The sequence below is a fragment of the Vigna angularis genome, chromosome 3, assembly GCF_016808095.1.
Source record: "Vigna angularis cultivar LongXiaoDou No.4 chromosome 3, ASM1680809v1, whole genome shotgun sequence".
Lineage (NCBI taxonomy): Eukaryota > Viridiplantae > Streptophyta > Magnoliopsida > Fabales > Fabaceae > Vigna > Vigna angularis.
In genome coordinates, this window is record NC_068972.1 from 37,435,225 (window position 1) to 37,451,814 (window position 16,590).

The 16,590-nt window shown below is 32.8% G+C and overlaps 1 protein-coding gene and 1 long non-coding RNA gene across 2 annotated transcripts; one reads left to right on the plus strand and one right to left on the minus strand.

The window, feature by feature from the left end:
- Positions 1-1,355: 1,355 nt before the first annotated feature.
- LOC108324169 (probable methyltransferase PMT6) lies at positions 1,356-9,625 on the minus strand. Its single transcript, XM_017557027.2, has 7 exons — positions 9,239-9,625; positions 8,327-8,741; positions 5,928-6,217; positions 4,143-4,526; positions 3,023-3,269; positions 2,782-2,920; positions 1,356-1,706 (listed from the first exon to the last, which is right to left on the minus strand). Exons 1-7 carry the CDS (start codon positions 9,420-9,422, stop codon positions 1,548-1,550), a joined length of 1,818 nt encoding a protein of 605 aa, XP_017412516.1. The 5' UTR covers positions 9,423-9,625; the 3' UTR covers positions 1,356-1,547.
- A 2,586-nt stretch (positions 9,626-12,211) lies between these two features.
- On the plus strand, positions 12,212-14,278 carry LOC108325800 (uncharacterized). The gene is made up of 3 exons (XR_001831875.2): positions 12,212-12,362; positions 12,516-12,582; positions 14,055-14,278. It is a non-coding gene; the product is annotated as an uncharacterized LOC108325800 (long non-coding RNA).
- Positions 14,279-16,590: the final 2,312 nt, after the last annotated feature.

Sequence of the window (16,590 nt, forward strand, 5' to 3'; positions counted from 1 at the left end):
AAGTATATAATTTAAAAATTAGAAAATAACTTTCGAATCATATAATTAAAAAAGATAAAATGAAAAAAAAATGAAGAAATGCATAAGTGTAAGAATTGGGTGGATCATAACATGGGCCCAGTGGGACATGCCACGAACATAAAATAGAGGCTGAGATATATAAGTGAAAGGGATTTCTTTTAGCATCTTCATATCTTATTCCTACATTCTTACATGTGAAAACTTTAAATTATTCTTCAATTAATAGCATTTCAGATTGTATAATACAGAAATGAATCTCAAATTATGCAATTTCAAATTTAAAAGTGTATTTTAGATTCAACAATTTGAAAACGTATTATTTTACAATCATTCAAAAACACGTATTTTAGAATTCAAAAGCATATTCTGATTTGATTTACACAAGTTTGAAACGTTTTTCAATTATACAGTCTGAAATATATTTCTAAATTGTGAAATATAGAAATATTTTCTTAACACTGATTCAAAAATATAGAAATATAGTCTTAAAAATACATTTCAATTTCCATAACCTGAGAATCCAGAAATGCATAAAGATTACGTAATTTAAAATTTATTTTCAAATTACATTATCTCAAAATATATTATCGATTATTATAATTTAAAAAACATAATAAAAAATTTCAAAAAGTTATTCTAAATTATCTAACCTATAATGGATTTTTGAACTATGTATTTGAAAATGTAAAAACAATCTAAAATGTATTTTCCTAAAAATATACATTTTAATTTGCACAATTTAATTTTGAAAACATATATTTCAAATAGGGATGACATTTCAATTTCGAAAATATATATTTCAAATAGAGATGACAATGTAGGATGGAATTAGGTTAAACTTGCTCATTTTTAACTCAATCTATGATAAAAACAACCACAGGTAGACGTTATGCCATAACATGTTCAATGTTTATGGTGAATGAACTCACTCAAATTGTGACTTTAGTTTAACTAGATTAAAACTCTCACATATCATAACAACGAAATCGTTCGATTGTAAAGACAGCCTAAGTTTCTCATAATTAAAAGCTAAAAAAAAAATTACAATGAAATGAAATAAATGTTACATGCAACTAAAATAAAAGATGAATCTGATATGATAACTCTTCTTCGTGCTTCATTTTACAATAAAGGGGTATGGATAGAGTAGTAGTTGCCAATTACAATTTCTTAACATTCTTCAAAACCCTACTAATGTAAGAGCCAATGCATCACCAAAATAATAAATAAATAAAATAATTAGGCCATAAAACAACCTAAGATGAATATGTTGTGTTTATTTCTGATATTGAAGCACAGATAATAGAATAGACAACATAAATTAGATTAACAAGTATAAGGAAAACAACTACTTTCTATTCATAATTGCTAAGCTGAAAGCAAAAACATATACAAAATGAGTGCTCTCTAGACATCTACACATATGGTCGTGGGAACATTGGAGCAGTGAGCAAATAAACATTACAAATTACCCGTATGCTTTATAAGAACCTTTTCTGTGGGAAAACACTTCTAAATAAAGTCATTTAGTCGATTGCCCAAAACTTTTTTCTACAAATTAGAACAGTTTCCATTTTCTTTTCTTTGTTCTCTAACAATTTTGATTCCACATCCCACAGGAATTTTGGGCCTACCTCTTGGATTCTTGAGGTAATGTCTTCTTCATCCCTAATGATAACAAATCCCTGCATATAATAAATAGCACTGAGTAATTAGAAATAAAAGTAAATGAAAGTATGGACATAAATTAATTTATTCTAGTGTAGTGATGTATCAGTTGATCACGAGCCTTATCCTATCGGACTTAGATCGATTTGGGCTAACGCTAACCTTGTCATGATTGGACTCAATTAACTTAGACCCAATTGACTCAGCTGAACCTTAGTTTGTGACAACTCAACTCGATCCGAGTTTGAACCAACTAAACTTGGCTTGGGCCCAGAATGAGGCGGCTTGACTTGAGCCCAAGGTAACTCAACTTGACTTAGGCCCAAGTCAACCTGGTCTTGTTCGAGCTAGGAGTGACTTGGTCTTAATCGAACTAAGATTGACCTATACCTAGCCCAACTCAGCTGAACATCAGTCGGTCACAACTAGGATCAACATGGACATGCTCAGACTTGACTGAGTGGGCTCGTACAAGCTTGGTTCAACAACTCATCTCAACCTAGACCCAAGTCGACTAAATTCTACTTGGGCCTTGGCCGACTCAACCTGACCTAGGCTTGGATTAACTTAGCTTGAATATGACTTAAGCCATTGGGTCTCATAACTGGAAATGACCTAAACGTACCTTGATTTTGGATTTTCAAAATCTAAAAAATTATCCAACCTATATCTAACCCAAATCCAATTTAAATGAATTGGACATAAAATCCAAAAATATGGATTTGGATTTGAGTAAATCCATTTAAATAGACTTAAAGTAATATGGATTGGATATGACAATTTGGATATTTTGCTCACACTTAGTAACAATGAGTTGTGAGTAGAGAGAAAGTACCACACTAATTTTTTTCAATTAAAAATTTGAAGTTGTAAAGAGGATTTGGGTGTCAATATCTCTGTTCCCTAAAGTATTACTATATCAAGTAGCTTATTATACTTAATGTGGAACTACTAACACTTAAAAACACATTTTGTACACTAGTATATGTACTAAAATCAGATTTGACCAAAACTAATGCATTGCATGAATTTTTAATTTGGTCTCATACATGCATACAACCATGAAAGATGACAGTTAATAAATGTGATTACCAGTGGCCGTATAAGACGATCCATCTCCAGCATGATGTCCGCCAACAAACAACCTTCCCCTTTTGTTTTGTAGTGGGAGAAGAGATAATTGGCATGCAAAAGATCATATGTCCGAGGGTAACTTGAAAATGGTTCACACCTAATGTTTCAGAATCCATGTTAGCTGCAGTCAACTAATAATGACTAAACACAGGTGTTAACATAGCATTTGCTATTTGGGATATCAATAGCAAAGTCTTACCAATCATGAAAAGTTCCGATCAATCCTCGGTCATAAATTCCAGATAAGGTGTTCTTCATGCTTGCAGGAACTACATTCATTACCCAAACAGGAAAGCTATTTAGTGCAACAGCAAATCCACCACAATAGGCATTCATATCCATCACATTGCGAATTTCTGTCTCCTTGACATTCATCAGTCTCCAGTAATGACCAATTTGTTCTTGCCAGAAGAGAGTATCTGAAGTAAATTCATTCTGATTTATACCTGTTGTTCAAAAGGTTCAAGGGATATCAGACTGAAAGAGGCTATTGAGTGCATCATAGCAATGCTGTTTTAACATATAATTTCCATTTCAATGGCAAAAGAATATTGATCCTTTTATTTCAAGCATATTAACTATTAACAATCCCATTCAAATACAGTGCACACAGACCAGGGGTTTTCCGTCTACATTATTATGTTGTTAATATTTACATTGATGATTACAAGAATACTTTCATTTATAGATAATTTGGGAAAATGCTCAACTACATGTCTGTTTGATAATATAATAATAAATTTATTCCCGAAAAAGTAACATGCACTCCTTCTTAGGTTGATCCTACACCTCAAATATATTTTTCTTTTTCTTTTCTTTTTATCATCGATGCAAGTTAATTATGTTCCCATGAATTTGAAGTTTCAGAACAGAACTATTCCCAGCTTGCAAAAAAACTAACATTAAAATAGTATAACCGATCAAGTTTTCATGATGCACCAAAAATGATGTTAGTAAAGCTAATTTCTGTTATGCTGCAGACTGTGCCTTTCTAAGACTGGGTATTGTCTAATAGCCATTTGGAAATGCGTTTTTGATGATAATAAATCATATGCATCAAGAAGCATGAACACTGAAACCATGAAATTAGCAGGACCTTCATATAAGGTCATTTGATTAAAATTCTCTGGCCAAAATATCTATGCCCTCAAAGGGCACATGCATGTGTGTAAGAGAGAGAGACAGAGACATGGACAGGCAGACAAACAAGGAATCACTAGTAGAAAGGTTAGGAAAGTATAATTTAAGATTAAGGAAGATGTTAAATATGGAAACCAGAAAGTAGAGTCTTGCACATGTACAAAAGAGAGTGGACAGACCTATCATGTTAAGGTTGTTAGAAAACACTGAATGGCGCTCATGACTTGGAGGAAGCTTGTAAGAATCTGTTTTAGAATTTCTCACTTGTACACAATTCTTAAGCTGGATATTCCATGAAGGTTTGGAATCATCAGCAGGGTCACAGATGTTTATAAGCTTTTGCTCTGCATTGTGCAAAAGGCAAGACTCGTTATTTTCTTTAATCCATATTGCAGTCTGGACTTTTCGAGCAATAAGTCTCCAACACATTGCTGTAGTCAAATTCATCAATTTATCCCAAATGACAGGATAATCTTTATCTGTTTTATAAGCCGGGGGAGCTGAATAAACAAAGTACCCATTAAAGCGAAGAAGACGGTTCAACTCATTGAGTAAAATCCCATCTGCAGAAGATTCACACAAAAAAAAATGTCAGTCAGAATAACACGCACCTCATGAATCATTGGATAAATGAGCTCACACATCAAACATTAATTGCACTCAGTTTCCACAGGAATTATTGTTTAGGAAATATCACTCACTCTGTCAATGAAATAGTTCCCATCTCACCTAGTCTATGAAGAGACTATGATGCAAATGTTTCACAAAACGTAACTATTGTACAATTATTGTGCAGTTCATCCTTTTGACTTCAGAAATTCCATCCTATCTCCCTCTATTTCTCTTCCTCTAAATTGGACAAAGTCCATTCAAATAACACTAACCTCACCAACTTACGTAGTTTTAAGAAGTATTAAATGGATAAATTTGACAAGGACTTGGGTATTACAGATGTCAAAGTCCTACATAATAGTAAAAGATATTTGGCTAAAGGGTAGTGGTTGATAGGGAATTGGATATTATAGAGTACTTAAGTCCCACATAAATAGTATAGGATGCTCAATGGAGTATTTAAATGTTTAGTTTCACCTTATTGAAAACTAGCTTTTAAGGGGTGGGTTCCCCAAGTGCTTGGGCACTTATAACTATTGTATTAGTTAACCACTTTAAATTCATAACAAAAAGTATTGGATAGGTCTAATAGGGCAAGTTTTCAGCACCTTCAATAAAAGTGAGGACAATGTCAATGATTATGATAGATTTAGGCACCCCATCACACCTAAGTTCTTATCATAGAACTTCCTCTAGAATCAACATCCAGACCACTTGTCTCAGCCCCTTCATAGTTAGCTCTTTATTGAGACACTTGCAGCAAACTCCAATACCAATTTATAAGAACATTGGGTAAGTCTTTTAATAGTCTATGCATATAGATGTTTGAAAACAATTTAAATGGGATGTTTGACGTGAAAAGCCACATCTTGACAGAAGTTGGTAGTTGATTATTCATTTTTTTATTGGACTTGGAAAACTGCATTCTTAAATTGTTTCCAGACACACTAAATGGATTCACACATTTTCAGAATCAACTAAATACAAAATCCCACTTTCCGTATGTTATTGAAGGAACCAACTTTTTTAATCGTGTAGGACTGTACTTTCCTTATTTTATGATGAATCCACTCTGTAGAACGGGGAGCAAACCTACCGAGAATGATAATCTCATTCTAGCCTCTCACTTATTGATACATGCAAATCCTTTACCCACTGAAAAATTGAAACGTCTTTATACATACACCTCACTCCATCTATGCTATTGGCAAGATGCAGATCATGTAGAAGGATTGGGAATAAGGCTATAGAACTCACATTGGAGTATAGGGAACAACACATTGCATATACTTTCATTTATTGTATCATCTGCAGAATTAAAGGTAAAATCATAAATAACAAAAGCAAATTACCATTTTCATGAAAGTCTATTCTGCACCGTGAACAGTGAATCATTTCAAATGACTCACTAGGATATGGTAATTGTTTTGTGGACATGGCAGCGATCATTGCACCAATCCCTCGTTCTAATGCAAATTGAATTTGATTTTCATGACCATCCTTGGGGGCAAAGGACATTGTTCGTATATCCAATGGAAGAAGATATGCTGAAAAACTAGCCACACCGCAGCCCACATCCAGAACTTGAACTACCCCAGCTGAACGCAGATCACCAGTCTCATTGGTAATCATATGTCCTAGCCTGCATTCATAAAAATTAAATGTATAACAACCATGTCACGCACTTTTCAGCTAGAAAATTTTCCACTGGAGCACCAACTTCAGTGAATAAGTTCCAGAAAAAGGTGGCAAAAATTATCATCAGAAAACTGTTGAAATACTCACCGTATACAACCACTCAAGTTCATTTATTTTGGAGCATCAAGTAACATAATTAAACCATAGGTAGTGAAGATTACTAAAATTTAATATAAATATTAGAATTGTTAGGGATGACTTGATTATGCTAGAGATATGATATGATTACACTAAATAGGGAGATATGATGTGATTTGCTAGGGAAATACTTTGTTCCTTATTGTTGCATCTCTTATTCACTCTCTATAGATAAGAATAGTCGTGTGTACACAGGACACAATATACTCCTTCTTGGTTTCTCTCCTCCCAACACAGGGTACCGTCATACCATCCTCTGTAACTTGTTGTCAGTAATTCTTTCAACTAAAATAAAAAATATTATCTTACAACTGATAAGGCCCAATCCTCTGAATCTGAAGTTGTTAGTGAAGAGACCGAGGGACACAACAGACAGACTAAAGTTCCAAGGACGAGGCTCAAAAGGAGTGTTGTGAGTCCTAGCTGGACGAGAGATTCGGTAATTTAGAAATGATGTATCAATATTTAGTGGAGGACATGTAACATCCCAAAATCTTGAGGTAGAGAATAATACAGATTAACCATGATTAGTGGCTCCATGACTAATTAGTTAACCCTGAGCAAAGAAATCCATCTGCAAAATTTATCTTTCTATTGGCTACAGTTAAGTCCTTAATGGCAAAACCATTATTAGCATAAAAGTAGAGAATTTTAATTAGCCAAATTTGGTACTAAATAGTTTGAAATAAATTAAGAAATGCTGAGTCATAACTAAGTGGTAGTGCCCTAATTAGGCTAATTAAAAATTGGTCAAACCCTAACCTAATCTCTCCCCAAAGATCAAATAACCTAGGAAAAACATGATAAGACAAATGACCTAGGAGGCATATGATTGAATTAAAATATCATTTTATAAGCTGATTTTATAAGGTTAAATTAGACCTAAATCCATTTTCTAAGATAATATTAAAATCTATCTTAACGAGATTTGTTGGACTTATCATATTACCTACTATTAGACTGCTGAATCATCCATAGATATTTAGTCTCAAGTTTAATGTGCCTAATTCTAAGTATGAAAAGGCATGTTGGAGACCTCACATTGTCTAGGATATAACCATATGATATAACCAAAATACAGTAATGACTTTATGCAAACTTCACTTAACAAACCATTTTTTTGTAGGATTGATTTAAGTCTAACAAGTCTACAGCTTCATTAACACCAAATGAACCACAAGTTCTAACAAGTCTACAGCTTGAAAATATGTTGCAATTTGCATATCATAGACTAATTTGTGGTATCATCTGAAATATAAGATCATAAGCCCGAAAGTTTTTTCTTGAAAGCATTAGTCATTCCATTGACTCCTATGACAACATTCCAGAAGTGATCACATCCTCGTTGGGACATTCAATCCAGGAATTAAAGTCCACTACTACAAAATTATAATGTCATTTCTTTCACAAGTCTCAGAATTTCAGCCTAGAAGAAATTTGTTTATCAGAATTCACAACCACAAGGACAGAAGTTAATGGTTATTCGTGATAGATCATCTTCTGAACTTCAAAGGGTTAAAAATGAGAATTCTTTGTAGATTACAGCACTAGATTCATCAGTAACAAAATGAGATACATATGGACGTTGAGAATTTTTTTTTATTATAGATTAATACATCATATTTTACTTGTTCTCTCCACATACTCAATATAAGAAGGTCAAATATTTCATAGTATTAAGATAAATTTGAAATTTATCAAATTACAATAGATGTATCGTTATGTACTCTTCACAGTCATCCTCGATCTGATTTAAAAAAATTACTCACACGGATTTGCTATAGTGGAAGAAAAATAAAATCATCACAACAGTCGCCCATGTAACCACAAAATCATCATAATAACATTCCTACAATCAGCATGATGGTTCTTAGAGAAAGAACATAAGGAACTTAAATAAGTCAGTGGCAGCTACCTCTCTATGTACTCAGAGGCCCCATGCTTGAAATGGGTACCACCGCCAGGAAACCACCAGAACTGATCCTTCTCATGGACCCAATTTTGGCCTCCTTTGACTTCCGCAAGATGTGTATGATTCACATTGCTTCGCCAAACGTAATCCCTGCTAAGAGGCCACTTGATAGGTATTTTATAATCTTTTGGCGGAGGAGCCAAGCAGAATAAGCGCTTTTCAAGAGGAGGACAGTGTCTCTCCAGTTCTTCTTTTCTAGAAAAATCAAGACTTGGGGCCAGAGTTTCCACATAGGAAAGATCATGGCAGGGAATATACTCATTGAACGTCAAAGGGCACACATCCACCCCTGTTTCTGGAATTACAAGAGGGGTTTTCCGGTAAGTCAGAGCAACTTTGTTACTGAATTTAGCAGTACCTGCAAGAGTTAAGAACATTCAGTGATCTTTCTCAAAGCAGCACTATGAAACATTAGGGATTTAACCTTAACACAAGTTTCCAAATAAGCCACCGACACCAAGTGATATCCCCCACAAAATTGTAATTAAAACCTTCAAGCAACTCAATCAAGCCGAATGTACATTCAATTCATACACCCATTTAACGCAAACCATTTGTAGAGGACCCACTTGGATCCGATAGTACCGAAATGATTCTATGTAAAACTAACACACTGCGGTTTAACACTCATTCACTAGAGTATAACTATAAAGATATGCTCCAACATTAATAAACTGAAAACTTACTATAAATCTGGGAATTTCCAAAAATAAGCATTTTAAAGAAAACCGACATATGAAATTAATGGAAGTTCAAGAGAAACCCAGATAGAAAAGCTTAAAAATTTGGCAATATGGCTTTAGAAGAAGCAATGGAAAAGCGATTTTTGTAGCTGAGTTGAGCTGAAGAGGTTACCATTAGAAGAGACATTGTTGGGAAAAGAAGAAGGAGAATGAGAATCAAGCTGAGAGACGTAAAGGGGAGCATTGTTGCCAAAAAGCGTGCCAATATAGAAGGACACAATCATCAAAAGCAAAGCAGCCATTATTATCTGCCCAGATTTGGAATCGAAGGCAGAACCCAATGCAAGACCCCCCATTGCTGCTGTGCCTTCTCCTTCTCCTTCTTCACCCTCTCACTTGGATTTCCTTGCAATGCTTGCGAGAATGGTAAACGGTGAATTAACAAAGGAGAGAGAGAGAGAGAGAGAGAGAGAGAGAGAGAGAGAGAGAGAGAGAGAGAGAGAGAGAGAGTCCTTTGTTTTTTTGGAAGCTTCAGATCGGGTGAAATTCTTTGCTCTTTTTTTTCATTTTATTTTGCATTTTTCGGTAATCGTTGTTTAATGTTTGTTATGGGCATTTAATCGTTTTTGACTATGTGGCAACAGTTGCCGCGAGAGAACCACGTGGCTGCAATTTGCAACTAGTTTATTTTGTCGTGAAAAGTGTTTCTCACTACATCAAGGTTATTATAATAATAATAATAATATCATTATTACCATTAATACTCATAAGTTTTGTCTTAGTACTCTAATTTTGGGATCGTATAAAATATTTGAATACAATGTGTCATATTACATAATCTACCTATCAAAATCATGAACCTAATATCAGCGCAATTCTATTATATAGATTTTTAAGTTGTAATATTTTGTTATACGAAGATTGAAACAAGCATTTAGGTATAGTTTGTTTTTCATTATTTGAGGAGATATAAAGAGAGATTATTTATAGAGTTGATTCATCGTCTATTTAAAGAGTGACTATTTGCAGAGTTGACCCATCACCATCTTCTGATAGGTAAGAAAATTAAAAAGAATTAGAAATAATTGTTAGATCATTTTCATTTTACAACATTGTTTTTTGTTTTCTTATTATGTCGGCTCATTTTGTTGGAGGGAGATATTGAATGCAATAGGAGGTGTAGAAGGAGATATTTTGGATACACCTGTTAATAACAAATAATATTATTAATTTTTTATTCAACAAACCATTAAAATAATTTTTTAATCAATCATATTTTATTTTAAATTTATTATGTCTACTAAAATTTCATTCTAACTAAATAGATTATATTTTATATTAATTATAAATTAGTTTATGTAAATAAAATTTATTTCCTGTTAATTTTAACTATAGGATAAAAGAGAAATCTTATACTTTAATCCATTAAAATATTTTTATTTATCAATAAAAATTTTCTTTCAATCCTTTTATCAATCCATACAACATCATAATAGTCTTTCAATCCCTTGAAATCCATGGGAGTCGCTTTTTTTAAATTCTATCATTAACTCAAACACATTCTTAAGATTGAGTTTAATGAATTTCATTAGACGATGATAAAAGAAAGAGATTAATTTATTAAAATAGTGCAATTCAATACCAATTTTATTGAAATGGTTAAAGTTTAAAAAAATTACAATTATTGTTAAGCTGTGGCAAGCATGTACAGTTTCATTGTGATGACTTTAGTCAAATATTTTTTAAGTTGTTTCAAATAAACATGATTTTGTTGATAACAAAGTTGTTTCACCTTCACACAACCTTACTTAATAATCTATTTGGTTAACTTTTTTTTTAAGTCATACCACCTTTATATTGTGTGGCATGACTTTGTGTAAAAAAAATTCTAAAGTCATTGTATTCTATTGCAATTTCAAATGGAGATTTGTAAGAGTAAAATATTATAAGAATAAAGCACCTGAAATAAAAATATATATATGAATTGAAAAAAAAAATTATATTTTTCAATTTGGTAACAAAGCGTGAATTTGTTTTTCTTTGAATTTTTAATTATCTTAGTGGGAGAGCTGACATAGAAATCAATTTTAGTAATAGTGTATTTAATATTAACATTATCGTCAATGAATCGGACTATAATGTATAATCACATATCATGAAGATTGATATCACAAAATGAAAAAATTGTCACACATATGTGTGAAAGTGAAGTCTTAAAAAAAATATGGGGATACAAAAATGGTATGGTGAAAATCAAAGAATGAAAAGATAGGTGTTAATGTCTATGAAGCCATAAATCATGAAATATATTTTCACTTATCCATTACTCTTGATATATAAAATATTTTGTCCAACATTTTTATGATGAAAGTGATGTGTTACGAGTGTTTATTTCAAATCAAAGGATATTCACTGAAAACAAAACATTAACTAAATATTATGAAGAGTTAGTTTAGATTTTTAGAAAATATTACAAAAAATAGTACATGAAGATTGATTTTTATATACTATTTGTGACTAATTTTTTATTTATCATAAATATTAATCATAGTGATAAATTTAAAAAATGTCACAATAATTATATTAAAAAAAGTTAAACCACATGTCATATTTACTTATTTAAAAGTATACATAAATAAAATTATTTGTCTTATTATAAAATTTAATTAATTTAAAAATGATTAAATATTTTTAAATTAATTTTTATTTATTATTAATGACAAACGATTAATTATTACAATACTTAAATATTTTGTGTGAATAATAATAATAATGTATAATAAATTCATTTTTATACATTTAATAGAAACTTTTTTATATATATATATATATATATATATATATATATATATATTAGTGATAAAAAATATTAAATTTGTATTACTTTAGATATTATTTCATTTTGTACCTATGCAATTAAGATAATAATAAATATGAGTTTTGCCACTATTTATATAATTATTTGTAATTTCTTTTTAATTTGTCACAAAAAGTTTCAATAAAAGTGACAATATACATGTCACAAATAATTGTTGTAAGGGCCTCAGAATCATTAGGCCATTGGGCCCTATGTGGGGCAGTTGGCCCATCTCTCTAAGTCAATCTGACCTTAGGAAAGAACTCAATAGATTCTAATTTTCTGAGCTTCTCTCTCTAAAAATTTCAAGCCCTAACTCTCTCTGCCTTCTCTCTAAATTTCCAGCTCTTTGAACCTTTCAATCTTGAGTTGGAGGGTGCTCAGACGTTCATCTCACTGAAGGCTTCCTTTTGAACCGATCGCATTTTTGATTGGACCGGTGAGTCAACTTTTCCCTTCTCTGTCTCCATTCTCAAACCTAGAACATGCAATGCTACTGGTTGTATGTTACTAGGGGGTTTTGTTTATATTTTTTTTTGTTTGTTAAATCAAGCTCTAAGAGCCGTTACTGTCACCCCTTGGCGGTTTATAGGGTTTGGTTGAGTTCTCATTTGGTGAGACACCGAGAGTTCTTGTGAGCTTGGTAATTCGACTCTGAGGTAAGGGGAGCTAATTATTTTTGTATGAATATATTTTATACAAATATATGCAGGTTGAATGTTAAACTGGTGTGTTCTTGTGAAGTTGTTCTACGATGTTAATTTTTATTGGATAATTATAACGTGGAATTGTGCTTAAATAATTTATGCTTTGGTGTTGAACTGGTACATGTGACAATTATGTTTGTAAGTGTCTGCTGAAGTTAATCTATTTTGGTTGAAATTGTTCTGGTTGGAGGGTTTGGAGTAAGGGCTTTGTGATAGTATGTATATGGGCAAGTACTGTTTAAGGTTACTGTGAGGGGAATGGTGATATATATATAATTGGGTATTTGATATCTAGAACATTGTAGGACAATTTTAATAACTTAGATAATTAAATCATAACTTGTTAAAAGCCTTTCTTTGTTGGTAGGATAGAGGGGACTTAAAAACCTGAGTTGGCACATCCCTGATCATAGAGCAGCCCTGGCCTGGTCCAGTACGTTGTGACTAGTCATATGTGCTAGCGCCGAAGGTGAGTCTGATGCGTTTAGACATCTGAATCCTTTCCGGTGACCAATTGAGGGAAAGTAAGATCTCTACTATTATGAAAATTAGACAAGTAGTTTACCAAATAAGAACCATGATACATACATATATATATATATATATATATTATATTAACGTATGAAACATATGATATAAATTGTTATCATAATATATATATGTATGTATGTATATTATTAAGTGTTATGGAAATATAAGTTAGGAAAGCATGATCTATATATTATATTAACATATGAAACGTATGATATAAATTGTTATCATAATATATATATGTATATATATATGAACGTAAACTGGTGCATGGAGGGGATCTCACTCATTTTTCTTCTTCTGTTTGGATTGATTGATGTTGTTTGACTGCCAGGATGTATGTATGGTGTTGTTGGGTGGTTGTAAAGCATATGAATGTGAACTACAATGATGTAATTGAGTATGAAGTGGACATCTCAGGGTGAGATGATTGAAAGTGATGTGTGGGGTGTTGTTGTTGTTCTGTATAACTGTATGGAGTTTTGAACTGGTATGTTTATCCCTACACTCGAAGCACTGTTCATGCTCAAATAGAGGAGAGCAGTGTAAGTGGTGAGAGTAGAGGAAGGTTCTCGTCTATAGTCTTAGAGTTTAGACATAGAAAGATGGGGGATTTACCTTGCATAGTGTTGGGGAGTGCCAGCTGAACTACGCAAGTGCAAAGATGACCAATAGTTCGACAGTTATACCAATCCGGATGAGTCGTGTGAGTGTTTGAGTCATGGTTTAAAGTGGTATGCCTTGATTGTTCTTTATATGTAGCTAAGTACGATGATATTTATTGATTGAACTATATGATTACTGCTTGTTTATCTAGCTCACCCTTGCTTCTTTGTTGTGTGCTACTTGTGTATGTTTTCCTTTGCGATGATCATCCATTTGGATGGGAGCAGATGATTGTTGAGGAGGTTCCCTTGGAGCAAGAGTTGGAGGATGCTGATGATGCAATATAGTATTTTTAGGATTTTTAAATTTAAGTTGGTGTTATTTTGAAGTACTCTAAACTGATTAAGTTTTAAGTTCTGTCCTTTTGTGGATGATTGTAATATCAGCTACTGAACTACTATTCTACTCTGAATGTTCTCTTTATTGTAATGTGGACGCCTAAGTTATATGATTGTGGTTATTATATATTTGGGATGCCATAATTGTTTGTTAATATAAAATGTTATATGATAGAATTATTTTTCTTTTGAGAATATAATTAATAAAAAGTTTATTGAATTTTTATACATTAATAATGATCATATAATATTAATTATTATTATATATTAGTAATTGATGAAAAAATTAAATTATTTATTTTGTGATAGGTAATAATCACTATTTTTTATAGATTAATAATGATCATATAATATTAATAACTCATACCATATTTATATTAAATATTTATGAAATATAATAATTCATATAAACACACTTAAAAAATTGATATTAGACTCAATTATTCGGATATATGTCTTTTGAAATTGAGTTTTACTATATGTGCACTTGTAATAGTATTTATACTTTCCATAGTCATAAACAAAGGAGTTATTATTATACTACTTCACAAGGTTAGTCTCTTTCACGCTTAAGACCAAAATAATCCAATGGCTAGGACCTCCTACCACTCTCTTCCCCATGGTGCTTCTCTTTATATGAGTTGAACGATTGGTAATATATCGGGATACCTCCTTACTCAACCTTTAATGTCAATGCATACACAATCACATCACCACAAAGAGTTTCTCCTTGAAATTCTCACAAAATATCAACTCAATAAATCATCATAATACTCATATACATAAAGTCCATTTTAAATCAATCTCAAATAATCAAATAAGATAAATTGAATCACACATACACACTAATGTTTAAAGGTGACGCACAATGCTAGACTTCTTATAAAAGGTGGTGCTTAACGCAAGTCATTGTGCTCAACCCTAGTCATAGCGCTTAACACTAGTTATGGCACTCAATGTCATTATTCTCACAACAAGTCACGCTCAACGACACTTTTTGACGCTTAATGCCCTAAAGTTAAAATGCTTCAGACCTGCAATACAAGGATGGCGCTCAGTAGAACTCTGACATCGCTCAACAACACCAAACATGGGCACTCAACGATGCCTTAGTTCTGCTTAATGTTATACCATTCACAATATACGACGCTTAGTAGCCTGAATCTAAAATGCTCCCAAACATTCCAAATGAGCATGCGCTTAACACCAATCTACCACCACTTAGCGTTGTATCATAAAACAATAGACAAAATTCTATTATTTGGGGAAATGGAACCTGTTGAAATAGTCAAATTGGTATTCCCTTTTTAATATTGTTTCGGATGTGAGAGGTTGTGTCGTCCAAAGTCCCCACGTCTTACGCTATTCGTCCTCCGAACGTCCGGTTCTCCGTCCTCGCTCCTCAATTTCCTGCTCCGTGCACGGGGGGAGACCTGCAAAAGGTTCTCCGATGCCAAAGTCAGTTTGAGAGCAGTGGCTTTTCTATTGAACAGTAATAAATGTGCAGTAAATGCAACCTATCTACCACTCACCTTGGATTTGTATTTATAGTTTTCGCTATGGGCTTAGGATTAGTGAAAAGTTAATCACGACCCAAATTCAGCCCAATAGTTTTTAACCACTACTTACCTTAAACTAAGTTAATTAGCGACGTGGCCGGTCGGCCTCGCGAGGCTCGGCCTCTTGACAGGCCGGCCCATACAGGCAACCCGGTTGGTCAACGGCAGGACCGGCCGGCTTCATGTGAGTTTCTTTTCCCATGGGTGGCAAGCGGTAAGGTTGCGTGATTGTGGGAGAACAGGCGTCTGGCCTACCGTGCCCGACCCTTCCTAACGGTAAGTAGAAGGGTAGTTCCTCGGGTCCAATATGGTGACGTGGACGTCCGGTCTGTTTGGCGGTCCAAGTGGTGACGTGGACGTCCGGCCTGTTTGGTGTCCGGTCCCTATTGGTACAAATACTTTGCTCAATAACAACTTTTATTGTTAAAGCACATACAAAGTGACTCAATTGATTAGATTCTAAAATTTTCAATCAACACAAAATTCACAAGGACAATTCAACATAACAAACATCTAACACAACCAAATTCACCAAATCAAACATCATCATATACCACTCAATCGTACAAAACAACATTTCAAAATATCTATAACTGAAAAAAAAATGTAATTAGTTTCCTTACCTGATAGACAGATAAACTTATTCTAAAGAATCTCAAAATTCTTCAAACTCACATAATGTTCTATCTACGTAACAAAATGTTTGTGGACGAACAAAAACCAAAACGAAAGTAAATTGATTTTTTAATAAAAGTATGCATTTTAAAAAATTTCTTTTTTTATAAACGAATTAGTTTACTTCAAATAAGAATAATAAAATTAAAAAAATAAAGAGAGTGAGTTAGCTTTTTACTATGAAGATGTCG

What these genes read in the sequence shown, in the direction of transcription:
- LOC108324169 (XM_017557027.2), bottom strand. Translation starts at nt 9,422, where the DNA reads ATGGGGGGTCTTGCATTGGGTTCTGCCTTCGATTCCAAATCTGGGCAG. An exon ending in TAACAACCTTAACATGATAG is followed by an intron (nt 3,270 to 4,142) that starts GTCTGTCCACTC and finishes TTTGAACAACAG; the next exon opens with GTATAAATCAGAATGAATTT. An exon ending in ATCGGAACTTTTCATGATTG is followed by an intron (nt 2,921 to 3,022) that starts GTAAGACTTTGC and finishes CTGAAACATTAG; the next exon opens with GTGTGAACCATTTTCAAGTT.